This window comes from Corvus moneduloides, chromosome 2, assembly GCF_009650955.1.
Source record: "Corvus moneduloides isolate bCorMon1 chromosome 2, bCorMon1.pri, whole genome shotgun sequence".
In the NCBI taxonomy this organism is placed as follows: domain Eukaryota; kingdom Metazoa; phylum Chordata; class Aves; order Passeriformes; family Corvidae; genus Corvus; species Corvus moneduloides.
In genome coordinates this window covers 119,498,370-119,526,156 of record NC_045477.1, presented here as the reverse complement: position 1 = coordinate 119,526,156, position 27,787 = coordinate 119,498,370, and the positions used below count along the sequence as shown (strand labels likewise).

The 27,787-nt window shown below is 46.0% G+C and overlaps 1 protein-coding gene and 1 long non-coding RNA gene across 4 annotated transcripts in view; one reads left to right on the top strand and one right to left on the bottom strand.

The window, feature by feature from the left end:
- Positions 1–758: 758 nt before the first annotated feature.
- On the bottom strand, positions 759–4,105 carry LOC116440377. Of its 2 annotated transcripts, none has more exons than XR_004238572.1 (3): positions 3,865–4,105; positions 2,461–2,953; positions 759–1,295 (listed from the first exon to the last, which is right to left on the bottom strand). It is a non-coding gene; the product is annotated as an uncharacterized LOC116440377 (long non-coding RNA). The 2 variants fall into 2 exon arrangements; XR_004238571.1 differs by lacking the exon at positions 3,865–4,105 and adding an exon at positions 3,242–3,381.
- The window catches only part of BACE2 (beta-secretase 2), a 54,544-nt gene continuing 30,177 nt past the window's right edge, over positions 3,421–27,787 (top strand). Inside the window, exons 1-2 of one of the 2 annotated variants that reach the window (XM_032101082.1) lie at positions 3,421–3,897; positions 26,128–26,216. In XM_032101082.1, the coding sequence (XP_031956973.1) occupies positions 3,586–3,897; positions 26,128–26,216 (401 nt within the window). In that variant the 5' untranslated portion in view covers positions 3,421–3,585. Of the gene's footprint in view, positions 3,898–14,058; positions 14,137–26,127; positions 26,217–27,787 lie in introns of those variants that run through there. The other variant, XM_032101081.1, reaches the window with a different exon arrangement.

Sequence of the window (27,787 nt, the reverse complement as noted above, 5' to 3'; positions counted from 1 at the left end):
AGACAACTACAGACAGAGAAGACCTTTTCCCAGTAAGGTTCAGGAAGAACAAAACCTCCCCTCTCCCAGGGCTGCTGAAGTCTGTGAATTAACCCTTTGCACACTGCAGGTCCAGCTGGGCTTCCTTCCAGAACAGTGCGGAATTAGCAGCAAGGAACAATCACTCTTCTTAAAACCAAAGTATTGATTATGCTAAGAGCAAGAACACAGAAAGTAGACAAAGCAATTTTAGGACAGAGGTCTTTGTGTCCGTCTGCCCTTATCATTGTGTAACGATAGCACAGGTCAGTCTGACTCCTTCAGAAGCTCAGCAGAAGGCGCTTCGATCTGAGCAGTCCCCTAATAGCTTCCTCTTTGGGAAGGAGAGGATCCCTTTTTAGCCACACACAGTTCCTCTGCTCAGATCAGCTCCAGCACTTCCTCTGCATCTTCAGATGCCTTCTCTGTTCCTGCTTGTTTTCTCAGCAGGCCTGATCTAACATCTCCACAGAGCAGCTGTCCCCTCTGACTGAGTTCAGACACCTTGCCCACAGCACAGAGCAGTTGCATTTTTATGATGCTCTGTATCCTGTAAATATTGGTGGAAGATCGTGTTATAGAGACAGATGTTAATTCACTGTCAAGTGCCTCACGGTTTAAAGCACCATGGTACCAATGAATAAAATTAATGCAGAGTTGGATTAAAGTCAAGATTTACCTGAAAATTTATATGTGGACAGTTGACTTTAAAAAAAAAAAAAACACCTTTTCACAGAGGCTGATATTTTAAATTATTTTTATTGTTATTTACTCAAAGAACACATATTTGGAATCACAAAAATAGAGAAAAACAAGATTCACCAAATATTGTAGAATACAAAGCATATAGACACGTAAACTTGTGCCTACTTCTGACATTTCATTTATTTTCTGTATGTGATACATAAAAAACCAAATGTGCATGTTGACTGTGGCATTCATTGCATACAGATGACTTCCTCTCCAAGGAACATCTTGGATGTAGTTACATTTGGCTCTCTGGGAGGACTTTTTTTTATATCTCCTTTCTTGAGCAGCTGTTCACATTGCTCTTCTAAGGCCCATTCCTGCCAGCATTCAGAAATGCACTGGAACTTCTCACCTGTACGTGGCACAGCCTAATCCTTATCAGATGCTTAAATAAATAAAAGGAACAGAGGAGGCAAGGCAGAAACCCCACAACAGGCCCTGCTGGGATGGTTCACAGAAGGTTTCACACACAGCATCTCCTGTGCAGCAGCTGCCTGATGTGTATTTACTACGAGACCGATCCAGGGCTGTGGAATACAGGATGAGAAGAACTTTTACCAAACAGCATGAAAAAAAGGACAAGTTTTCTCTTAAACACTTAAAGGCTATGCTATATCTTCTATGCTCTGAAAACTATACACTCCTTGGACTGGAATTGCTTTAGCCAGGAGTGTGGTAACGTATCTTAGCAACAGCGGCAAGGGGGAAGACTTACTGTACTGTAAAAGAATTAAAACAAAATGCACATAGCTGCTGACTGTTCTAAATACATCCCTACCACTCTGAGGGGGTGTTCAATTATACTCCTGATTACTTTTCACATTCCCTTTTCCAAAGGGGCGGGGGCATTTCTCCAGTTTTCAGCTCACCCATGAAGAGCCCCAAGCATTTTAATTCCCCTTCAGCTTCATCTGCGACTAGACAGACCCCACAATGTAACCTGTCACTATCCCAGCTACGTTAGGAAAAGCCATTACTGTAGCACCCCGGAGATAACCTCTTTGTGTGAGCCTGGCTGCCACTCCCTCAGGTGTTCAGCTACCATCAGCCCACAGCAGCATTTTCCCTCTGTCTGGAGCAGGTGAGACTAGACAGACCAGGGCTGTGATATTTCACATTCCTACTTGTCAGGCAAATAGAGAGCTTTGTGCAGCAGGGGAACTTTGCACAATTTCACCTCTTAGCGAGGTGTGTGGTTTCCCACAAGCACAACAACCTCCTGAGAGGAAGCTTCATTTACATCCTCTCCTCCATCCCCAGCCAGGCCAAGGTCCTTGCAGGTTTTCCCACATCCCTTGCAGCACTGTCCTTCTTTCAGAGAGCTCCACCGGCCAGGACAGGGTCTGCATCCCCCTCCTGCCATAGATGCAGGAGGAAAAGCATCCAGCTGCACCAGAAGCACTGAAATGACCCAAGGGAGGCCCTACAAAGTGACCACAAGGGCTCCAGATCTGAGGTGGCAGAGCCAGAGTAATGAAAACATCAGTGAAAAAATGTGAAAACACCTATTTTCCTTCAGCAAGGGAAGGTGGGCTCCCACTTTCCTTGTAAGAATTACCATCTTCAAGCAACTCTGACAAATGGCTACGATTAACAGCGTCACTCGAGTATCCTTCCCCCAAACAGGCTGCTCAGCCTTCCCAGGAACGAACACCACTACTGTCTACCTCTTAGGGAAACTTCATTTAATACCTGTGAAGCACCTGGAAATCTTGCGGATGATTACTCCAGCTCAAGGAAGGGAAGGAGGGAGCTCTTTCAGTTTACTCTGGCAGGGGAGGGATCTTAGTCCACGCAGTTTGGCACAGATTCACACACAGGGAGAGACCAGGTGGTTGCCTAGGACAGCAAATTGATCAGGGGACACCGAGAGAACACATGACTTAAGCTGGATAATTTTCAACTTTTATCTACTAGCCAGGACTTGGGGGAAGAGCCAGAAACAACCACAGAGTGACTCTGCTTAGACTTGCCCAGTGTTACATTTCAAGGCTTTTGGACTATCTGCTCCATCCAACGATCCATCAGGCACTGTCATTAGTCCAGAGATGTCGAGACTAATTCCATCCTAAGTGTTCCCATCTTTCAAAAGGCCACACTTGACTGCCGTTATTAATTCCGTGCATGATGAAGACATTTAAAGCCTCGCATGCTCTCTCAAGGAGACGCCTTGCGTGCCTCGCTCCTGCCGGTGCAGCAGATGAATTTCCACACGCGCACACACACACGCCCGCTCCTCACACCAGCCGCCACCGTGTGAACTGGCACACGGGGACATGCTCCCGCATCCCCGAGTGACCCCGAATTCCCACCTCCACCTCCTCCTGCCCGACCACAGCCTCCGCTGCCGCGGGGAAGTGATGGCAGCGACTCCCCACGGAGGCTGCAGGAGCCTGGAGCCCCGGTCACCCCCGCCACCACATCCCCGCTCCGCCGCTCTCCCTTTAAGGCTTTCGGAAACTTTTCTCCCCACCGTGCCGTCACGCTCCGATAGCGGGGCTGCGGGCAGGGCTGAGCCGAGCCGGGAAGTTTCTCCCGTGGGCGCTGGGTCGGAGCAACTTTCCCGCACGGCCCCCGGGCAACCGGAGCGCTCGGAGCTCCGGGGGCCGTGCGGGAGAAACGCGAGGAGGAGCTCGCTTCGGGGGAGGGGGAGATGGAGTCGGGGCGTGGGTAAGCCGCTCCCTTCTTCCTCCTCCTCCTCCTCCTCCTCCTCCTCCTCCCCCCTCGGCTGCTCCAGTCTGGCAGCCAGGCGGCCGCTGCCTCCGGCCGGAGCCGCCGCACTTGGGAAGCGATTCCCGGCCCCGCGCTGCCGCCGGGATGGGGACGCCGCTGGCGGCTCCCGGGTTGCTGCTCCTCCTGGCCGGCACCGCGGGGCTCTGCCGGGCGCTCTTCTCCCTCCCGCTCCGCGTGTCCCACCCCGCCGCCCCCGCCGGCTCGCCGCCCGCCCCGGTGGTGCTGCGGCCGGCGAGCGGCAGCCGGCAGCAGGATGCCCCCGGGGCTGCGGACGGCTTGGCCTTGGCCTCGGATCCCGGCGGCACCCTCAACTTTTTAGCCATGGTGGAGAACCTTCAGGGCGACTCCGGCCGCGGCTACTACCTGGAGATGCTGATCGGGACCCCGCCGCAGGCGGTAGGAGCGGGCCGGGGGCTGCGGGCTGGGGGCGCGGGGAGGGGAGAGGAGGGGAAGGGAAGGAAGGAGAGGGCCAAACTTGTCCTGGGTGGGAGCGACTCTGCCGGGCTCCCCCGGTTCCAACGCAACTTTGTCGCCGTGCTCGGCGCTGGCGCCTCCTCCTTCCCCTTTCTCCCCCTTCCCGGGAGACGGGGCCGGTGCCCGGCGCGGGGGAGCGGCGGCGGCGGCAGCGACTTTCCGCCGGCCGGCAGGGAGGGAAGAAAGCAGAGAAGCAGCCCCCGGCTGCCCTGTCCTGCCCCTGCCCGGGCACTGCTCTGGAAATCTGCGGATCTGGTCCCCAGGCTTTTTTTTAGGCTGTGTCACGGCGTTTGGATCCGAAGCGAGTTGTTCTGCCAGTCGAACTGACCGTGTTCTAGAGACAGAGGGTGCTTTTTTTATTATTCTTTGCTTTTTTAAGCTGCTCTGCATCGTGATTGGATGCTTTGGAAGATCTTCCCGGTGCTCCCGGGAGAATCACTCGGCATCTTCCTGCTAAACTAAGTGATGGCTGGGCACAACCAGCCCCTTCTGTCGGGAATCCATGTGTTGCTCATTAACAGGGCAAAGAATGTGTGTGTTCTGAATATTGTTTTCAAATAGAGCGTGTTGCCTTGAATCTTCCCTCTCTGCCTCCAGCAGAGTGGCTGAAGTTTGTTTCAGGGTTTGTTGTTTTTTTTTTTTTGCCGTGTAGTTGCTCTTCCATCCGTGTCATGAGATCCCAGGCGGAGCGGTGCTGGGCTGCTGGTGGGGATGACTAGTCAGCTGAGTTGGGATTAATTTCCTGAGAGCCCTCGGGGCTTTCCTTCAGAACTTTTTGTTTGCTTCAGGAGTTTGGGTCCTTATGTTCCCAGTGTAGACAGGGAAAAAAAAATTCTTTATTCTTCTGCTTAACTCCCCTACGTAATAAAAAGCCAATGAATGCCAAAATGTGCAGCCAATAGAGAGTGTTCAGCCGTCATTGCATTTTTTGGACGTCTGTGAGCTCTTTCTTTTTTTTGACCCTCGAATGTATGAGGATTGACCACATCATCTCTCTAATCAAAAGGTATCACACTAGGATCAATGCATGCATTGAGAAAGGCTGGCATTGTTTTATAATCAATAAATAGGGTTTAAAAAAAAATCTAACTAGGTCTGACATATCAAGGTGTGGCCCAGTAGCCACAGAGGCCATGAAATAAATTTTCCTCCATGTTGAGTGATGCATATTTGAGTAGTTCTGTTAGTGTGGCATGGTGTGTGCTTCATAACTCCAGGGAACATTCAAACATTCAATATTGGCTTCTGCCAGAATCGAGGCACCAGATTTGATTGGACTAATCACCCAATTCAGCATGTGTTAAATGAAAAAAAAAAAAATTTCAGGTAGAAAAAGTGGCTATCAAGCATATTATCTCCTTACATGTCTTGGGGGATTCTGAAATTGGAAGAAGTGGAGAAGGAAAAATGTGACAGGCCTTTAATGATATGACTGGAGGTCTAAGAGGGAGAAATGTGCTGCCCTCAGTACACCCAGAGGCTTCACTTATGCTTAACAGCTCGTATCACTTGTATGATGGGTGATGTAAGGTTTCAGCTGAACTTGTCTCTGATTTTTATTTTTTCCACATGAAAAAAACATACTTTGAATCTGGCTGCAAAGCTTTTACTATTTGGAACTAGTTCAGACTTCTTGCAAAGTTAATTATTTTAAAGACCACCACTGGTTTGACACATGTGAGGCTTTATTTACAAGTAGACCCACTGAGGTTGTAAGTAAGGTTATAAATGCTTCTATTTCCCAAATCAGATCTTGGTGTGTAATGACTCAGTGGAGCAGTTAGAATTTATTCGCTACTTTTGATGAGGATGAATTTGTTCTCTCGTTCCCTGGCTAAAACCAGAAGACTTAAAGATCACAAATGTACTTGCTGTTTTTCTGCTTTGCAATGAGTAGTATAAAGCTACAAAGCTGCTACTGTTGGTGCTGGAATGCTTCACATGCTGCTACTAAAAGCAAGTGTCTGGATAGTGCCAAGCGTTGGATTGTGTTAAGCTCCTTGGGCAAGTCGTTGCTGGAGCTGGGAGTGGGCTGTGCATGATCATGTAGAAAAGGAAAATCTTTTCCTGATTTAAATGCTCCTCCCAAACTGACTTCGCTTCACGTCAGAAGCTGCGCTGTTAAGTGATGCTTGGACACCTTCCTTTGCTCTTGCACCCCTCCAGCTTGGGACTTCCCAGCTCCCTGCCTCAGCCAGGCCTGCCCCAGGACTGCCAGCCCAGAGAGCAGGAACACTGCCCTGACATTTTGCCAAGGAGGAAGGAGGATGCTGGCAAGGAAGAGCGGAGGAGCAGCGCGGCTGCGCTTCTGTACTGAAAGGTGGATGGCACGGCTGCTGCTCTGGATGGGAGAGAGAGGGGATGGGGAAATGCACACAGGGCAGTGGGGGACCATGACCAAGTAGCAGGCTGTGAGAAGAGGCACCAGGTTTGATGTCGTGGTCACATCAGTGTTGGTGCCCGGTGACTTCGGGAGCGTGTGCGTCAAGTGTTGGAAGCTGCTGTGCCAGAATGGGGAATGAACATTTGTGAAAGGCTTCAGCACTGCAGGGCTTGCTTTACTGCTCAGCTGCATTTTTAGAATTTTTCCTTTTTTAATTTCTGTTCTTGGAAGGAAGCTACGATGACAGAATTTCGTTTTTCAGGTCATTTAAGGCATACTTTTTGGCTTTCATTCCAATTCTGATTTGTCATATAGCAGATAAACACAGCACAGAACTGCGATTCACAATGGCAGTTCTGAAACACTTGTTCTGACGGTACAAAAATAGAGCAGCTGTGTGAAGTCAAAATTTATTTTATTTCCAAGACAGGAAACTTCAGTGCAGTCAATCCAGTTTTGCAAAGTGTTTGCAGCCAAAGTGTTTCTGATCATTTCCAGTTTTATGATACAGTATCCTTCCTAATCCTATCAGATCTCCAGCCCAGCTACCAGGTCGGTGTCAAATGTTATTACTCCCATTAATTCTTACTCATTCACATGTAGACCTACTTAAGATTATGTGAAAGGTGAAAACAGTCTATTGAATTGAAGGGTGTGGTGTATTTGTCCCTTACTTCATGGATGTGTTATGTGTCCTACTTCTGATGGATGATGTGCTTTATATCTGTCTGTACAGGTGCACTTCTTCCAATTCCAGATTTAAATAAGAGGTGGCAAGAGCCCAATATGAATTGTATGCAGTGTTCTTAGTTATTTCTTTAAATAATCCGATAGAATTCCTTTGCTCTATCTTTTATTATTTTGCCTACCCTGAGATTATAGGCACTGTGAGAAATTGAATCAAAGATCATTTAGGGGTTTTTGCTATCTTCGCTGCAGTTCTCTTCATATTAATTTTGTTTCTCCTACAAGCTTTTGACCAAAAGAATAGTCACTCTTAAAAAAACTCATGCTTTTCACAGCTTTCTTGAAGTCCATCTGGACTGCATTAAATGTTTGCAGGGACACTACCACTGCCTCATCTTGTCTCTTGTATGAGGTGGTGGTAGTCCTGCTGGTCCCACTGCATTTCTGAGCTGTGTTTTTATTGAGTACAGGTAAATGTTACTCCTGCAACTTCTCTGTGAAAGAGTGGCTGGGTGTGTGGCCCCTGAGAGCTCCGGGTCTGATTAACGACAGAAGGATCCAACTTGTATTCTGAATGCCACCGCTTCTTTCTTTCAGTGTCAGTTTTTCATTCTGTGCATGAAGAGGCTTTTCTATCTGCTGTTTATCCTAATGGCAGTTTGTTCTGTGCATGGGGTGAGCAAAAACCCCTTCTATAAACTTGCTCCCAAGTTTTAAGGTCAGCGTGGATGTTGGGTCTAACGGCCTCCGCTGCAAAACACAAACTTCAGTTCCCACATAATTGGTGGGAGGTTATTTTCCCTTCTATTTCTTCCAGCTATTAAAGAACGGAATGATAAAGAAGGATATGTATTAAATACCTCTAGTGTGTCACGGACTCAGAATTTATGGCTTCGTGTTCTGAAGGTGATGTACACACACATTAACAAGTTCTGAACTTGCAGCCATTATTCCTTAATTGCTGGTGGCTCTCACTCCCTGAGTGTTGGAGGGAATGAAGATGTGAGGAAAGATTCAGCTGCTCTTGTAATCTGATTTCTGGTGTGCTCTTCCCAACACCTCAGCTCCACTTTCTTAATTTTGTTGAAAAGGGGCGCACTGTCTTTCTAGATAGCAGTTTTAAAATGTGATCTTTCTTGGTTCAAATATTAGAAGGCAGGTTCCATCTCAAATCTCTCCTTCTTTCTGTCTTTTTAATTTTATTTTGTTCAGTGATTACTAGAGTCTTTTGTGTTTATTTATGATTTCTTAATGAAAGCTGAAAAAACAAAGAGTTGAGAAGCAAAGACGAGTTCTGTGGTGCACTGGAGTGTTTTGAGGTGGCAGGATCAAAATCCCTCCAGATCTGTCTCACAGAAACACTACTGAAATGCAAAATATGCCTGTTGTTAAATGATGAGATGAGTAGATTTTGGTGGTTGTTGCTGTTGGATACCTGCAAAATAAAAAGGACAAAGACCTGGCAGTTGTAATTCAGGACTAATTCAGTGAACAGCTGCGGCCTAGTGGGCTGTGTTGTATTTTTGACCCAAGACAAAGCAAACAAACATACCAGGTTTGGGTTGACAGAAAAATCCCTGCCTTTACAAATGAGCATTCCAGCACCTCCTTCCATTCAAAATTAGCCCTGGCAAAAGGGACTGCATGGAGGGAGTAGAGCCTGTACTATGGAATAACCCAAAATACGAGTGCTAGTTACAGTAAATGGAAGATGCTCACCGTGGTCATTCCTCAGGATGTGCTCTTCTCCCAGAGTTAGGGATTAGAGCCCCACTAACTGCTCCTTTAAAGGTGCTTTCTCCTCTTCAGAGGATTAGTGGAAGCTTTATTATCCAGGGTCTCTGGTCATGGCAATCCTGAATTCAGATCCTGGTGGGTTGGTGCAGAAGAGCTGTTGTGAGGAGCAGGGGTGGTGGGAATAAGTGTCAGGCTCACATTTTTTACACTCTTTGCATTTCATTCTCTATCAAGGAAAAAGCATCAGTTAAATCTGGAAAGAGGAAAGTAGAGGGTGAGCAAATAACTGTTTTGCCTGATTAAGGTGTAAATTAGTTGAGATTTGGAGTAGAAATGAGATGAAAATGAACCAGTGGACGAAAGAAAGCCCATGTGGAATTTCCATGTGTTTGGTTCATTTGAATTATTAAGGAAGAAATCTTTCTCGTTGTTTTTGGGTTTTGTTTTGTTTTTCTCCTTCTTCTCCCCCCCCCCAACTAGAGGACTGTGAGCTCTAGGGACAGCATCTGCCAAGAGAGATTTAAAAGCTACTACACCTTTCAGGAGTCTTCATTTTCTTGAAGAGCAGTTACGACTTTGAGTATGTGAGGACACATTAGCTATTACATTGCCTCCACATATCTTTGAAATTTTCTCACTCAGTGTAAGTGAGACGAGTCTGACCTGAAATGTTGTCTGGTCATTGTCAAGTACAGCTCTGTTTGAAGAAGGAAGCTGGTACAATGGCTTGCACGTGTGCCTCTCCAGTACGAGATGGACAGACCTCTCTCCCTTTTCCTACTGGCTGTAAAATACAGTTTTAATCATACAAACAACTTGTGTAAATAAGTGAAGGAACTTGTTGCTTCTATTTCAGCATAGATTAAGGCTTGAGATCAAATCTTCAAAGTAAAGGAGGCAGTAAAAAAGTAAGGCTCAAGCTGCCTTAAAAAAGGAAGTGTTTTTTTCCTGCCATTGATGGACCTGTCCTATGTCTTGGTGCTTCCCAGCCTGGGTTTGCTCTGCAGATCCAGCTCATGAAGCAAACACAGAGCTTGTTCCAAGGTCACTTTTACACCTGAATTTGTATCCATTAGCTCAGTGCTTTTCAAAGCACTTAAAGTAGCCCACAACTTGATAGATCTTATTTTCCTTTCTGCACGTGCCTCCATCACAGCCCGCCGTGTGACTGGATCGTGGCATTAAGGAACTGGGCTGGCAGGACCCAGCTCACTCGGGCTAGTAACAGCCTAGTTGAGACCAGGACCTCAGCATGAGCAATCCTCTATGCTTTTCCCTTGACTTGCAACACTCAGGGAGCTCCTCTACCACTGGCAGCACCTGAGGGAGCTCGAGTCTGCACCAACCCCATGATTTTGGTTTTGCTGCAGTAGCTCCTGCGTGCTCTGCACAGTGAAAGATGCAGCAGCCTGGGATCACCTGAGAGCCTCACCAAGGAACTCTACAAACTTCTCCCTGTTAGGATGAAGGTTTGGCCATGGCAGCTGCTGCTGCCCACATGCCCAGCCTGTTCAGCAGCCTTGCTCCAGGCGTGGCTGTCCAATGGACTTTTGGCCGTGCACGTCCAAGAGCAGCCACGTAGCAAAGTCAGCCCTGGAGCCTTCAGAAAGCCTCGGGGCCAGAATCAATGTTTGCTTCCTCTTTTGCCAAAGGCTGATAAAATAGCACCTTTTTTCCCCTGTTCTCTCTCCTCCCTCAGAGTTCTTCCCTCATTCTTCATTTTGCCTGTCTTTCCTACTGGTCTCGCTGCCTTTTTATGTCTAAGGGTATTTTTTGGGGAGGGCAGCAGGGGACAAATGTTTTAGACTTTCATTTTGGTTTTTTTTTTTAAGAGTCCTTCTCAAACAGATAAAACCTGTGGGGTATCATGGGGAGGGAACTTGAATAAAACAAGCTAGATGGGGGAAAAAAATCTTATTCGAGTGAAAATTACAATTCACTGAATTAATTAATGTGTCATAATTAGGCCCTTTTGAAGGGAATCTGTTAAGACAGTAATTGCACTCTGCAATCCCTTTTTTCCCTCACCGCTGCTTACTAATAATTTGATATTGTGAAAAACAAATTACTTGTAGATTTTGTCCTCTCTGCTCAGTTTGCAAGTACTAAAATTAGTTGATTTTATTTAGCTTTGTGGTTGGCTTATTTTTATACCTATTTACTAGCAAAAACTGCTGTTGAGCTACATTGCATGCTTTCAGGGAAAATGCTGGTCTCACATCCTAGGCTGGTCGTATTTTAAAAGAGGAAAGGTATTAATGCTGCAGTAACACTTGGTAAGCTCCTCCCCCCTAAATACAGAGAAGAATCCATCCTTAGGGATCCAAAACTCCAAAACTGGCATTTTTTCTTCAAAGAAAAAGACTTGACAACTCAAGAACTGAGAGTCACCTTTCCACTTGAGGGAAGGATTAAAGGCCAGCTCCTGCCATTTGACAGGGGAAAAATAACTGGATACTTTTGGCAGCCATCTCTCAGATAATTCTTTCGTATTTGTGAGTGGATCTGCCTGTGAGAGTGGCTCTCAGAAGAGCACCTTGGAGCCCACCTGGTGCTCAGGCTCAGGTCAAGGTCAGATGTGAGCATTTTCTCACCACCCAGGCTCTTTCTGTTTCCTACTTTGCTGCCATAAGAAGCTTCACACCAGAGAAAATCAGGATTTGGGGCTTCTACAGGAAGAAAAGGCTTACCTGCTTTGGGTCCTGCATATGCCAACTTGAAAATTTTATTGTGCTGTTTGGGAAGAAAAGAATTTGAAGAATGCCATTGGCAGCAATAGTTTTGACACAGACAATAAAATACTGGGGTGTCTCATTTCGACTGTGGGATTTGGATCTATTTTCAAAATTGTGACTTTGTGAAATCTCGAGGGAGGTTTTTTCCCTCACATTTTTTTTCCTATGTAAATGGAAACTTTACTTCCAAAATTCCGTTATGATACGTGCTGATACAGAAACCCTGACTGTCAGTGTTTGCAGTACAAGGAATTAACAGTTGTGGCATCTTTTCAAGGCCAGGTTGGATGGGGCTTTTAGCAACCTGCTCTAGTGGAAGGTTCCCTGCCCACGGCAAGGGGGCTGGAACGAGATGATCTTTAAGGTCCCTCCCAACCCAAACCATTCCATGATTCTCTGATTCAAGCCAGAGCACACTACACCAACTTGGAAGCTCTTCAGGGCAGTATTACTGTGCTGCTTAAGCATGGTTTGGAAAGGCTGTGCTTTTGTTTGCTGTGCTGCCTGCTAGATGTCTGCTACAGGAAAGAGTGAGGTGTGAGGCGTGTCAGAGAATGATTCATCAATCCTACCTTTTCTGTGACTAAAGATATTTTTATTTAATTCATTCATTTTTCTTCTCAGTGACTCTCGGGTTGCGAATAAGACAGAGGAGTTCAAAGGTGGTCACACTTCCCAAAAGTCTGGGAGCTGCTGGAGCAATATAACATCTGATGCAGTCACAGTGCTTCAGTTTAACTCTCAGAGAGTAATCTTCTCATTACTTCTCAGAAGCAAAGTCCTTCAGGGAATAACACAAACATTTCACTTGATCCAAAGTGCCAGATTTTTTGCATTTGAACTGCTGTGATAAATAATGTTGGGGATGGGGAAAATTCCCAAAATTGCTCAGGAGCTGTGGTTATGAACGCTGGTGTGTGCTACATGTTCCAGCTAAAATTAACTTTCACTTGCACTCTGCTGAGCCTTCAGGTTAACCTTGAATGACTTTTGGTCACTGGCAAGTGACCAGATGCCAGTGGTACTACCTGCAGCTTTTAATCCAGGTTTGGGAGCTTTTCTCTGTGGCAGGTGTGCACAACAACATTTGCTGTTGCCAGTGGGCGAAATTCCACGATTCCAATGCCCTGAGCACCATCAGCTCCAGTGGTATGGATAGAATGGTTTGGGTTGAAAAGGACCTTCAGGATCATCCAATTCCAGCTCCCATCACACATCCACCATCTCACAGCAGGAGGTAACCCCTGGCCAGGGTAGAAGGTAGCTCAGTCCTGCCTGCAGGTTGCTGTGTGGAGGAATGGGTTGCAGGAAGCTGTAGTCTGGCGTGTGCTGTTATGGTGTGTCCTGGCAGGCTTTACCAACCCCAGAGCATAACAAAGTCTTTTAACTTCCTGCCCTACAAACTCAATCTGGTATCTGGAAATGAAGCTGTGTTCCTGCATGCCTCTGTGTTCTCCTGTGTAATCAAGATTTTTATAGTGGAACTTGGTTAACAATTGTAATGATGTATGAGCCACGGGCGAAGCTGGTTCATTTCCCAGAGCTGCTGCCTCTCCAGTATTAGCCAGGGGAAAGAGTAAAGTATGAATGTTTGAGAAGGAGAGAGCAAAATAAATGACTCCAATAGCAGGGGGAGGAACAGTGCTGCTTTCAAAAAAGAGAGTTTTTTTTTTAAAAGCATATCTTATTTCATGTGAGAATCAAAACTGCCTTTTAAATTGTCCTGCCAAATTTTTAAGTAAAAATGTTAGAACAAATATGAATATAAAACATGATTCTTATTTTTAATTAATCGAACACATCATTATGACATTGCTTAACAGCTTTTTTTTTCCTTTCCTTTTTTTTTTTTTCTTTTCTCAATCAAATAGTCCTTCCTGATAATATGGAGCATAAAGCTGTTTTCTGTTTGTGCCTTTGAACTCCCTTGTATAATTGCAAGGAACACCCATGATGACAATCAAATTCTGCTTGGCAGTATCCTAAATAGGTCAGGTGCAATGGGGAGCAAAAGCCTTCCATCTGCTGTATTCCCTTTATTAATTGCCGGGGAAATAAAACCACTGGAGTTGCATCACCTTGTTTGTGCTCTGAGACCTAGGACTGCCTGTGCACATTCCTGTGGCCACCGAAGATGGCACGGAGCAGTGGGAAGCTGCCTGGCCCTACACCTTTTCCCCAGAGGGGTGGCACAACGTTTTTAACAGGAAACACAATCAGAATAACCAAATTCCAGTCCTTGTGACTGACATAGCTGAACTTGGGGGTTTTAGCCTGATCTTTCCCTCCTTCCCCTCCCTCGCCTGCACTGGCAGATCCAGTCATGTCCCTTTACCACCCTACCAGCCCAGTAGGTGTGTGAAAGTGTGGGATGGTGGCTGTTTCTGGGCAGAAAGGGAGGAAAGAGGTGGGAGCTGCTATGACAGGTGAGGAAGAGGTGGTTCAAGGTATTTAAGAGGGTGGGATCGGCCTTTTCAGCTCCTCAGGCTGACACAACCCAGATCTCGTGTTAAATAAAATCTGGCAGTGCTGCAGTTCAGTCCTGAAGAACAAGTCATGGCATTTTTACAGCAGAGGTCATGCCTTGAAGTACAGGGAGTTCACAGCTGGTTTTCCAAGGTGCGTTCTTCTTTATTTACCTCTCCATACCCAACTATCCCGGCTAATCCAGGGATCTCACTGCGTGAACATGTCTGTACTTTCTTTCCTGGCCTCCAGGAGGGACAGGCTGCTTTCAGAGCCATGAACTTCACATAAGCAGCAAGGTGGGTGTTCCCATGGAATCATACCCATTGACTTTCATGTTTAGGGGAGGTTGGCTGCTTCACTGTTGTGGTGTGTGGATAGAGGGGACCCAGGGAAACCTGTGCTTATCCACTTTGGGTTTGTTACAGCGTTTAGGGGAACAGACTGGAAAATGTCTCTAAGCATTCAGTGCCCTTGAAGAGAAGCACTAAAAAAACATAAGGAGGACTTCCTGAAAGCAGGCAGTAAGTGCAGCTAGGAGAATGTTCTCTCTAATGAGTGGTGCCCCACAGTGTGGGTATGGAAGTGCTGTTGGGAAGAGCTCGTTCTGGGGAGAACAGATAAGACTTGATGAGTCAGGAGTGTCCTGCTTTCACCTCTCCTCCTCACAGCTCTCCAGGCTTTCAAAAACCTTTGCTAACAAAACCTCATCTCCAAACCTAACATCTTGACAGAGGAGGGGGAAAAAAAGCCTGGAAAGAATCGTGTCACTACAAAAGCGAGGTGATGGGGGGAGGAGAGGTGAGAGATCAGACCTGGCATGCAGCCTTCTGAAAAATCTGATTTTTCTCAGTGCTGTCCTGTGCAAGTTTCATTTTCTTTCTATTTGCCTCCGAAATACAGCCTTTTCTCAAAGTTTTTTGCTGCCTTCAAATCACAGAATTATAGAATGGCCTGGGTAGAAAGAGAACTTAAAACTCATCCATTCCCACCCCCTGCCATGGGCAGGGACACCTTCCACTATCCCAGGTTGCTCCAAGCCCCATCCAGCCTGGCCTTGAACACTGCCAGGGATGGGCCATCCGAAACTTCTCTGGGCACCCTGTGCCAGGGCCTCACCACCCTCACAGGGAAGAAGTTTTTCCTAATATCCCACCTAACCCTACTCTCTGTCAGCTTGAAGCCATTCCCCATGATCTTGTAAATAGTCTCTCTCAAAAACAAAACAAAAAAACACCTTCTTAAATACTGAAGGAGCAGCTTTGGCACTTGGTTTCACATCTCCAGTGCAGTTTGAAAGCTGGGATCTTACTTAAATTTGAGTTTGAAGTTCAGATCTGTGGTGTGAGGCAGACCTTTAAATAGAGGTAGAAATAAAGGAGTGAGACTGAACTTCTCCTGAAGGGTTTCTGCCTGCTGCTGAAGGACAGAGGGACTGTGGTGTCTTTGGCAAAAGGGAGATTACCAAAAAAATAGCAGTGCTCATGAGGCTAGGGATGCCTCCTAGCCTAAGCTCAAGAACATCAGGAGTGGGCTTCATTCCCCTGATTAATTTTGTTATTTCCAGATGGCACAGTAAACATGGGCAGTGACTCACCTACAGGGTGAGGAAGGTTTAAAGATTAGTCACTTCAAGCCTTCTTGAGTTTGCCTAGCATGTCTTGGCTGTGTACATATGTATAAAACTGTTTTGGTCTCACTGCAGTTGGAGAGCTGTTGATTTAGTTTCAAAACAAGCTTTTTTTTTTTTTTTTCCTGTAGTGTAGGACTTCTGAGGCTAGGTAGAGAAGAAGAGTTAAAAATGCCTGTTTGGTTTTTTTTTTCAGTTTCATAGCAGTTTCTCTGAGTCTAATGAGCGATAGAGGAAAAGAGAAGAATGACCTGACAAAATAAATTGGAAGCTAATTTTGGAGAGCAAAAGCCTCGGAAAATTGAAATTCTGAACTGTTTGCAGCTTCTAACTGTAATCATTCACTGGATATAATACATTAATGTAGGCTTACTGATTTCATTACCTTAACCAAAAAAAAAAAAAAAAACAGAGCAAAAAGTCCTCCTTAATATTGTATTCTGAAAGGTAACGTATTAGCATAATTCCTTTTTTGTTTGTTTTTCTTTTTTACTCTCTTAAGAAAACCCAACCTCTAAAATTCTTTGACATGATTCTGCTTTTTTAGAAGGAGCATGCCCTAAGCAGTGCTGGTGAACAGAACAGCCACAGCAGACACTTAACCTCAGACAGTGCCGTGTTTACTGTGGAGCTGGAAGCTCTCCCTCTCCTCAGGTCCTCCTACAGCACCCTTAGCTCCATCTGATGTGGCTGGCCCTTATCCCATAGAGCTCAAGATCCTGCTGGACAGTGCCCAGCAGGTCTGCTCTGAGGTGGGTACAGTCTGGGGTTTCCGAGTGAGAAAGTTTTATGCTGGGAAGGAGCCTGTGAGATGAGTGATGCCATTCACAAGCACATCTCCAAGAGTTAGGCTCTTTCTAGCTGGGGAATTATTGAATCAGTAGCTGTCTCTCCTGCACCTTAAGTCACCCTGTTCTCCAGGGAGGGAGGGGTGAGCTCTGGATGAGACTCTTGCTAATTTAGGACATGGCACAGAGCTTAGACGTAGCCCGTCTCTAAACCGAGGCTGCGTGGGCACTGGGATTCCTCATGAGGCTTGCAGTTAAATGTGAGAGTTGCTCCCAGTGGCATTCGGCTTACAGCCTCCCTGTCTCGTCAGTGCTGTGCTGTAATTACCAGGAAATTGATTAATTTAGTTCCTTTACACCTACTAACAGGTGGAAACAGGCTTTTGTATTTAACAAGAGCTTTGTGTGCACTTGAGCGCAAATAGCTGATGTCTCATGCATTCATTCTTGAATTTCAGAGTGTTTGTGGGGGTTTTTTTAATCCCTCATTTGTCTAGGCACTCATTATCTTTCCATTCAAGAACGTGTGTGGTATAAGTACAGTGAATTTACAGATTTTCCTCACTCAGATTCGGGAGCCCTCGAGGAACCTGCTGCTCTCAGTAAGCACTAACTCTGCTTGTGGTTAAGTGTTGGTGGCTGCACTGAGGAAGGCTGATGAAGGCACCTCTTGGCTTCTGTGCAACCCCTTCCTTCTGAAGGGTTTGGCTCCCTGGGGGTCTCTGTGGCACCCTACATCTGTTAAAAGACTACCACTTTTCCCTTAGTCTTCTCAAGCCATTTAAAGCCTGTCAATGCTTATTTACAGGTGATTTTTTTTCTAGCTCTCTAGATCATTGTTGTTACTCTCTAATAAGTCCAGATTTTACTCAAAACCCAGTGCCTAGAGCAGGACTTCAGCTGCAGCTGGTTTATGTGAACCACAGGATCGCTTCACACACCTGGTTTTGTCTGCTCTAGGTTGTGAGGTGGGAGAGAGACTTGTGTCTGGGGGGAAAAATACAAAAAAGAGGAAAAAAAGGTTAATCTTTTCTGAAAAGGCAATGAGACAAAATTGCTACGATTCACACAGCTCTAAGATAAGCAAGTAATGGCTCGTGTTCAACAGCAAAGCATGTTCATATAGCATGAATAGGATGGATGTGCTGTATGATAAATCTAGACACAGCAAATAAATTTCAGCCTGAAAAATAAGATAGCACATGAGATGGCATGTGCAGAAAGAATGCTAATGTTTAGGAAACCGAGGGCACTGGCAGGAAGGAGAGCATAGAAATGAAGAATAGATATTTTGTTTTGTTACCAGGATTGATTGGCTGACTATTTTTTTTGTCTTTAAACCATAATAGCCTTCCCTTATTGTCAAAATGATAATATATATAAAGCACTTCCTGTAATATTTTTCTTCAAAATGACTATTCATCAGTCCTGCAGTCAGATGCTCATATTTCAACTCACAATTTAGTTTAGCAAGTTTATACTTCAGAGCAATCCGTCATTTTAGCATTTGTGTTTTTTATACAAATCTCCACTACAGAAGCATGCAGTGCTCTTAAGCACGGATAGATTGGCTAATCCAGATAGTACTTTGTAATCTTCTGGCAAAGAGATTATTGCTTTTCAGGCAGGGAAAAGAAAGTATTCCTCCCAGTCTAGCAGTGCAGATCATGAAGAGATCGAGGGGAAAAAATCTTCTGTGGGGCCCAGTGAGGGTGTCAGAGTTTCTGGGAATAGATGTTTTAAGTGGCTGGGGAAGAGAGTGAGTGTGAAGGTGGTAAATGTGAAGGTAGCAAATGTAAAGGCAGCAAATGTAAATCCCAGGTCCTGGCACCAGCTGGGAATGGAGTGAGGGGAATGGCAGCAAAGGCCAAACACACTCTGGAGAGCTTGGCCTGCTGCTGCCGCTTGTTCTCCTGTTGACTCCCCAGACTACAAACACAGCAGTTTCTGTGACAAACTTCTGCTGTTGTGAAAGCAGGAATTATCTTTGGTGATAAACTTGACCTTCTGGTTTGCCCATGTTTTCATGCAGCAATAAATCACCTTCCTTTGCATCCCCGGAGCTGCAGCGAAATGTGGGCACTACCTGCTGAACAAACGTCATTAGAAAATTATCTCCATTCTTTTTTTTTCCTTCCTCACAATGCCTCTCTTATCTTGGGTGCATGGGTGAACCCTTCTTATGACTACTGGAGGGGGTTTTTTTGGAGGTAGGAGCAGATAGGTTTTCTCTGGTGAGGTGACCTCACTCAGGGCAACACTGGAAATACTTCTCCTCCTGGACTTGGTGTAAAATGTGGGTCTGTGCCCTTCCTCCTCCTCTTCCTCCTTCTCCAAGGTGAAGCATAATTCCATCCAAGGTGCAGAGGCTCATTTGGCTTTGGGGTGAGATGTTCCTCTGCTGCAGGGACTGCTTGTGAGCAGTGAGAAATGGGAGAGTCCATCCCTGCCCCAATGTTCATGGGCAGTGTGCCAGCCCAACAAGTTTACCTATTTTTATTTTCAGTCTTACCTTTTAAACAAAGTACATGTTATTCTGCAAGCAGAAATGTGTTTCTGTGGAGGCTTTTTAAGTTTTATGTCTGACTTTGCAGTCCTCTACATCTAGAAATGCTTCCAAAGATTTCTCTAACTTGTCTTTTAAATTGCTTTTATTTCTGCATCTTTAGGGGAACAGATGAAGAACCTATATTAAAGCCTAGCCTTCTGATTTTTTTTTTTTTATTAGAAAGTAGGCTGTAAATGCTAACTCTGAGTAACACAGAGGGGAAAAAAAACATACAGTGTGTCTGTGCTTAAAAAGCCACCGCATATTGTAATATTACTAATTTGTAGAAACAAATTGCTGAAATAACCTGACTGACAGTCAGTGCCAATAATAACACGTAATAACTGTGGGCAAACACAGCACATAGTTACTGGTGTTTTCTTTTCTGTGTGATGGTTGTAAGCAATTCTTGCCAGATGGGCTGATAATGTAATTAGGAATCATTGTGTTAAATGAGGCAGCATTTAAATTGCCAACTAATTTTCCTATCTATTAACCAGCTTGAAAAAGAAGAGCTGTTACCCAAATGATTTCTAGCTGCTAATCCCTAACAAGAAACAGCGTTTCTTTGAAGTCTTTTTTTTTTTAAGTACTGTCTAGCAGATTATTTTCTGGGGGGTTTATTATGTGTAGGGCAAAATAAGAAAGAGAGTTAAGAGATGGTACAAGTTCAGGGGTGAGATGGGGTGGACTTCTACTAAGCCAGTACATTGTGATGTGTGGTAACAGCTCCTCTGCAGGTAATGAGAGGATTCCTATTTCTGGTCTCTACATGGGGAAAAAAACTTTTTTACTTTGTCATAGTTCACTGTGTGACATGCTCCAGCAAGCAGAGTAGAATTACAAGCCCTATTTTGTGTGTGCTTTGGGAGAAATCATGAAAGCACAGCAGGACAAGATTTTGAGTGGCACATGAATGTTACTGGTGTGGAATGGCTGCTCTTTTCTGAGGACAAGAGAAAGGGGCGCCCTTGGGTCGAGTTAAAATCCCAGAGGAGGCATGATAGCTTGTAGTTTTCATCAGGAAAAGAGATATCATTGCTAAAAGAGAGTAGATTTAGATTAGATATTTTTAAAAATTCTTCCTTGAGGAGGGTGGTGAGGCCCTGGCACAGGGTGCCCAAAGCAGCTGTGGCTGCCCCTGGATCCCTGGCAGTGTCCAAGGCCAGGCTGAACAGGGCTTGGAGCAACCTGGGATAGTGGAAGGTGTCCCTGGGGGTGGGACTGGATGATCTTTGTGGTTCTTTCCAACCCAAACCATTCAATGATTCTATGAATTCTTACAGAGCCAGATTCTTTGCTCTGCTGTCTTGTGAAGGAAAATTATCAATTATCATTAAGGTTTTGTCTGAATCCCAGAGTAAATGTAAGGCTGAATGAGATTGTTTATTGCATTTATGGACCTTTCTGTGCAAATCCTATTCCTTTTTTTATTTTTCTTCCTACTGCCTATGCTTCAGCTGAAGCAGGAATGAAGAGCCAAATACATTTTTGCAATCTGGTTTCTTTACAGAATCATGGAATAGTTAAGGCTGGGAAAGACCTTTCAGTCCAGCCATCAACCCAGCACCACCTTCCATGTTCATCAATTAACCATGTTCTCAAGTGCCACATCCACATGTTTGTTGAACACTTCCAGGCATGGTGACTCCCCTGGTCAGTCTGGTCCAGTGCTTTACAACAATTTCCGAGTAAAATTTTTCCCTAATATCCAGTCTAAACCTCCCCTGGTGCAGCTTGAGGCCGTTCCCCCTCATCCTGTCACTTGCTTCCTGGGAGAAAAGACTGACACCAGCTCACTACAACCTCCTTTCAAGCAGTTGTAGAAATTGCAGCCTGTCCAGTTGTGGAACTTTACTGCTTGACCTAAAGGGATTGATCAGACCTGTGAACTTGGGGAAAAAAAAATAAAGTGGTTTTTTCTATGGACCAGTCTCTTAGTGAGAGAGATCCCTAGCTCAGTGTGGGTGACCTGGGGAATCACATCAAAAGCGGGAGGTTTGATGGCAAGCCCTAGGATTCCACACCTGGAAAAGGCTGTGGATGCTAAACCATGCAGACAGCTGCTTCAAAGAAGTGCATTTTGCACTTTCAGCCTGTGGGATTTGTTTTGTATATTTTTCTGGAAGTTACCAAAACCTCCCAGCCTCAAACTAAAAGAGGGAAGAGAAACTTCTACAAAGTCTGAGCGGGCCGTGTATGAGAACAGAGGCAACTTCTGCCCCAGCTAAGGGATACGAGCAACCACTTTGCAGCAAAAAATGAATGATTGCTGCTCTCACTTTCCTTCAAAATGTGAAGGAAGTCACTTTCTGAATGCATGGTGGATAACTGCAAATTGTTTTATGCCAGGCAGTTAAATGAGGCATGAAGAATAACCATTCTAGTGTGGATGTCGTCATATTGACATCACCTGCTGTTCCAGGGCAGGTGCCTGAAGCACAGAGTGCCAAAGCTTTGCTGAATGAAAAAAAGATAACACATCAATAGGCAATTTTTTTTTTTTCTGGTAGCAAAATACAACAATATTTAGCAATGGAAGGCTAAGAAATATTAAAAACATAGTGGTAAGTTAAATTATTGAAGCAGCATAGCATACAGTAAGTGCTATTTGATGCTGGTGCTAAATCAAGCAGTGGGAAGTTTAAGGGATCCTTGAAGAATTGACAAAGTGTTTGACTTCTAGTGGAAAGAAATCATTAGGACTGGGGATTTTTTTAGTGTCTCTACCCTTTCAGAGTAGAAAAAATGTAAAATGCATGACCTCCGAGGCTTCTGCTTTCAGTGTTTGTGACTTTCAGTAAAGAAGTTTGGATTTGCTTGTTTTTATAGCCACAACTTAATGGCATATGGATAGTGCCAGATTCCCTCTGTAAGTTTGTCATGGCAGAGGTGGATGTTCCTGTCTTGCTTTCTGTAAAGTAGGGATCTTTGTGAACCTCCTGTTAATAATAACACTATTTGCATATAGGAAATGCAGACAGCAAAATAATCTCCAGGTGCTTTACTAGGTGCAGGTTTCATGCCCCACAGCTGTGGTAAAGATGACCTTTGAGGGGAAGAAACAATTTAGTGCATTTGCTCTCAGTGTCTGCTGTCTAGGTCTGAAATTGCACTTGGAAACCACAAAAAAAAAAAAAAATCCCAGACAAGGCTTTGCTTCTTCCAAAAGAAAAAGGAAGGTAGTTTTTCATTGGTTTTAATGCTGGGCACATGATCAGTCAGCAGTCTTTGTGCAGTTTTACTCCAAAGCCTCATCCAGCCAAGTCTCTCTGAAGGTGGCCTGTGCAAAACCTGGTTTCATCTGACAATCTGTGGCAGAACAAGGGGATCACTAAACAAGCATCTCTGGGTGACTGGAAGTGTTCCACTCGGGATGGCCATGATAAGCCCAAGGAAGCTGCTCTGCCTGCCCGTGAGAGCTCCGATTTACCAACCGTGCCACCACTGCTGGCTCTGCCTCGGTGTCAGGGTCCTCTGTCCCTGTGGGAGAACGGTGAAGGCACAGAGAGGTGTGGTCACCCTCCAGCTGTCAGCGGATCGCTCAGGGAATCAGGCTGAGGTGCCATGGAATTCAGTTTTTGCTTGTGAGCCAGGCAGCAAAGTGCAGCAGCTGGAGAGTGAGCACAAAGTGTGGCTTCGTGTTTTAGGAGAGGGCAGGGCTGTCCTCTGGAGATCACAGAATCATAGAATGGTTTGGGTTGGAAGGGAAATTAGAGATCATCCAAATCCAACCCTCCTGCCATGGCAAGGGCACCTTCCACTATCCCAGGCTGCTCCAAGCCCCATCCAACCTGGCCTTGGACACTGCCAGGGATCATGGGGCAGCCACAGCTGCTCTGGGTGACTTGTTCCAGTGCCTCATCACCCTCGCAGGGAGGAAGTATTTTCTAATATTTAATCTAACCCACTCTTGTCAGTTTGAAGCCATTCCTTGGGAATTGTCTCTCTCCAGGTTTCCTGTGGTTCCTTCAGGCTCTGCAAGGCCACACTGAGCTCAGCCCAAAGCTTCTCCTCTCCAGGCTGAACAATCCCAGCTCTCGCAGCCTTTCCTCCCAGCAGAGCTGCTCCATCCCTCTGCTCATCCTGGTGCCTCCTCTGGCCTCTCTCCAGCAGCTCCACGTCCTCCCTGTGCTGGTCCCAGGGCTGGGGCAGCTCTGCAGGTGGGCTCTCACCTGAGCACAGGGGCACAGGGGCACAATTCCCCCTTTCCTGCTGCCCACACTGCTTTGGATGCAGCCCAGGACACAGCAGGTTTCTGGGCTTTAAGTTGACATTTCCTAGGACATCTCCAACCTCTCAGCCACCAGCACCCCCAAGTCCTTCTCGGCAGGGCTGCTCTCCACGGTTGATCAAGACAGGACAGGATGGACAGCCCTGGACCATGGCTCCTTCAGTGGCCACCTTGTGACTCTCCAGAGCTTGCCTGAAGCTGCCCCAGCAGCACCATGAGCCCGGCGGGCACCGTGGAATGAAGCAGGCTCCAGTGGAGCCTTCACAACATGAAAGTGGCTCTTAATGAGACGTGAAGGCACTAAAGAAAATTCAGACCCGAAGGGTAGCCAGGAGAGAAAGAGAACTCAGTAAGTTATACCCACCCCAAAATGAGCTGCTAATCACTGGCGCTATTGTGAGGACTACAATAAATCAGTGTCTGCCCTGGCCGCCTGCATCTCATTATGCACAAACATGTGGATAGAGAATGTCAGCCTCAATAGCATCTGTCATGTGAGCTCTGCTGTGTCTGAGTGGGCTGGAGCTTGCATGGTTAGCCGGCTTTGTGCTTTCCCTCCTTCTTTGTGGGGGATATCTATTTTCTTCTGGAAATCTTGATTTTGCTCCGTCTTGTGGGTAGTAAATTTGCTCTTTCCTCCGATGGTTTGTGAATTCCTTGACGATAACATTGTATTTAAGGTGCGGGGATAAAATATCTTTCATATGTGTCATATTTAGTGATTTTTGGTTGGTTTTGGTTGGTTGTTTTTTTTTCCCCAAGTTCTCCTCCGTGTACGGTGCCATGCATATCACTGAGGCTAAGGTAACACCTACATGTATTTATGCAGCTGATGTACAGTGCCCATTACTCAAGCTTCATGGACTACCTCGGAAAGGCTAATTAATTTAAGCCCTGCAGCACCCCTTTGAGGCAAATTTGTCGGTCCTGATAGATGCACACATTGTAGCTGGTCTTTGTTATTTATTTTTCATATGGTTTCTATGCCAGGGAAGGGGGGGGGGGGGTGGAAATGAATAGTTTGTACTTTGTTAGGTGGTTGAAAAAATGTTTGGGTTTTGATATCATTGAAATGAAGTATGTAGCAAACTTTGGATTTTATTGCAGTGTCTCAGAGATTCTTATTTTCTTTTAAAGCCCCAGCTCCTGGAGCCAGGTGAACTTGAGGATGTCCTTTTGTTTTTAGATGTCTCTGTCTCACTCGTGTGGGTGCAAAATAAATTTTAATGTATTGTCTTTGCTTAATCTAAAATCTGGGATGCAGCGAGGTGCTTGGCTAAGGTTGTAGGTTTGTTTCTTTTTAGTCTTAAAATTTCTGCAAGATTGGAGCTGGGAATACCAATGACAGAGTGTGCGTGCAGTTGAGAAGAGATTCTCAGAAACTACTGCTTGGTTTTGTGTTCTTGTCTAAATTTCAGGGATCCTCACTCCCATACTTAAGGGGGTAAAACTTTAAGGGGGTAAAACGAGAGTAACCGTCACCTCCCTCCCCCTCCATGAGCAAACCAAAGATGTTTTTGAGCATTGACTCACACTTTTTGTCTACGCTCAGTCTTGTTAGAGAAGGATTCAGCACGTCTTCTTCAAATGCTTTCTCCGTTGTGTTTACACTCATTTCTCAGTTCAGCCCTGTTTCTCCACTTCCCGTGTCAACACCAAACCTGTTTCCCTGATTGTTCTCTCTTGCCCTTCCCACATCCCCTTCCGGTTCTAGATCCCAAGCTACATCACGTCTTAAGGAGTGATGAGGACAACCAAAGGGGCTGGTTTGAGCTGGCTTTAAGGCATGGGCAACCAAATCTTCGTGTCTCACTCCCTCCTACAGGAAAATTCTTAATTCCTTAATATTTTTCTGGGGACAGGCGTTTTAAGCCAATCTGAGACCGTGTTGTCACCAAAGGAGGCATGGTTGGCTTTTTCTGGTATCTGCTCCTACCATCTCCATTTGAGTAGCTGCCTGATAGGGCAGATTGCTTTTTGTTTTTTTTTTTTTTTGGTACCTGTAGATGAGGAACCTGATCTGATTTGCATCACAGCCCCGTGGCTGCGCCAGGGAGCCCTGGGAAGCATCCAGCCAAGAGCAGAGAAGAAGTGTGACCATTCTTTTGGTAGCAGCAGAGTCCCTGACTGATTTGAACTTAGCATTTAATGGCTTTGTACCTAATGTAGTTTCCAGGTCTCACTGAAAGAAGTGATCCTGCATGTGGCTGCGTTTTCCTTCAGCTTTGCCACTGTGCAGCTGTGATGGACCAGCCTGGTTACCTGAGCCAGATGGGGAAAGGAGGTGTCTTGTTTTGTCCATGTGGTTTTGTGAGGCAGTTTTCAGCCTAAATCACCCTCCCAATTAACCAAACAAGTGGCCCCCTCTTAGGCCACCTTTCAATCACGGTGTTAATAAATCTGCCACCCTCATTTTTAAAGGTGGTGAAGGCTGTGGAAGGTTGCTGCTGTTTGGGATGAACTGGGCATCGCTCCCATGTTTTCCAAGCCACGAGGCAGCTTCCTGCTCCTGCTTATTTCTGTCCAGACCTGCACTCAGCCCCTACCTTGGAATCTCATAAGCTCTAAGGCAAACAGTGCTTTAAGCAGTCCATAATTCAGCCTATCTCCTGGACAGCTTGCCAAGACTCATGGGTTGGGCCAAAAAAATTTGAGATGATCAAGAATTCATCTGCTGTGCAAATGTGGGCTTGGCGGGTTTTCCCCCTTCCAGGAACAGGACTATTTTAAAGCATTTCAGCATGATCAGCTGTTTTGGAGGGGCTGCAGCAGCATATCTTTCCCAAAAGTGACACTAAATGTATTTCTCAGGGCAATGCTCACCATGATTTTAAAACTGAAGGGAGTTTAGATAAAAACTGCAATGATTGGGGTTTTTTATCTTTTTGGTTCGTTTGTTTAATTGGATATGCAAATCACCTCTCCTTTCTTCTCTTTTTGGCAGTTAAATATTCTGGTTGACACTGGGAGCAGTAATTTTGCTGTAGCAGGTGTGCCTGATCCTGATGTCACGTCCTACTTCAATCCCGAGCTGTAAGTACCTGTTCTGCTGCCCGTTGTTACAGTGCGGATACTGCAACACGTGTATCAGACAACGAGGCCCGTGGAAAAGAAATCTATATGGACTGATTCTTGATAGATGTTTCAGAGATGTTTATTTCTCCAGCCGCATGGCCGGGGCTCTGCCGAGGAACTGAGGCAGTCACGGGACCCGAGGGTCCTTGCCCGCACAGGGGAACACAAAACAACCAACGGGGAACGAGGCTGACCAGGGGTAGGGAAAGCCCGTGTCTCCCCTCAGGGCCCTTCTCCCAGGGCTACATGGCAGGGGGAGGAGACCCTGACATTTCACCCGTTTATTTTTAACAAAAAGAGATTTAAAACTTAACATTGAAAACAACTGGATAAACATGACAAGAACAGTTTCAAAACAAAACGAGCTACCCTCCTGCGTCTTTAAATGTCCAAACAGATTCTCTGGAACATCTTAAGGCTGACGGAAGGGAGACAGGACTCTGAGCATGGTTTGTGGGGAAACTGAGGCAGGAGAGGGTTTCTTCCATTTGTACCTGTTGGAACTCTAAACAACAATAGTTAATTTCTTCCCTCCCCCTCTTCATCCCCCACTTGGCATTGGAAAGGGATTTTTGGGGAAACAATTGGCAAAGGCATGGTTTTGTGAGGGAAATCACGAGTGAAAAAACAGATTGGGAATACACTGGGGGTAATAGGATATAGGGTAAAAGGTGGGATTAGGAAAGGGAGACTGTAGGGACTGTTTATAGTGCGGATACTGTCTAACATGACTACAATTTTTAGCATATATACTGCCTTTCACAAAAACACCATCAGGCCCAGTGACCTCTGCTGCTTGTAACCCTCTTCTACCTTGTACAATTTTGAGCTCTACTACTTCTCCATCTCCTAAACTTGGGATGTATTTTTAAGGGTTATTCTTTTTAATAGCAGGTCTATGAACAAGTATGTCTTCCTGGTTGTCACATCTTGTTATAAAACCATAATTTTGTTTAACATTGTACCATTTTACTATCCCTAAAACCTTAGCTACAGTGATTTTTTCCTTTTTCCGAGTGGCTGCTTTCTGTCTCGCTGCGTTTTTGCTTTCTCTTTCGCTTTCGTTCACTCCTGTGTTGGAACTGCCAGGGCTGCTGGGGCCATCGGGGCTGCTCGTGCCTGCGCGCTCTTCCCGGGGTCGCATTCAGGGCCGCGCGGGCCGGGCCGGGCTGCACCGCTCAGCTCCCTGCGCGCCGCCGCCTCTGCTCTCAGCTGCACAGCCACTGCCTGGGGCCACGCCCATGTCTTGGCCAGGCCCCCGAGCGATGACCCCCCCGTGCCCTGCTCCAGCGCACGTCTCGGCTGGGCGCGGCTCTGCTCCGCCACCACCGCCACCAGCCACCACTCCTCTCACGGGGCTCGCTCCACCACATGTTGTGTGGGGCCGGGCGGGCACCGCCGGGTCGTGCTGCTCCCACTGCGCCTCACTGTGCTGCCGACACTGCGGCTCGCGCCACTGCGCCTGCACGCGGGAACTGCCTCGCTGCTGCTTGGAGAGGGCTCGGTGCATGTGGCCTGGGTCACACAGT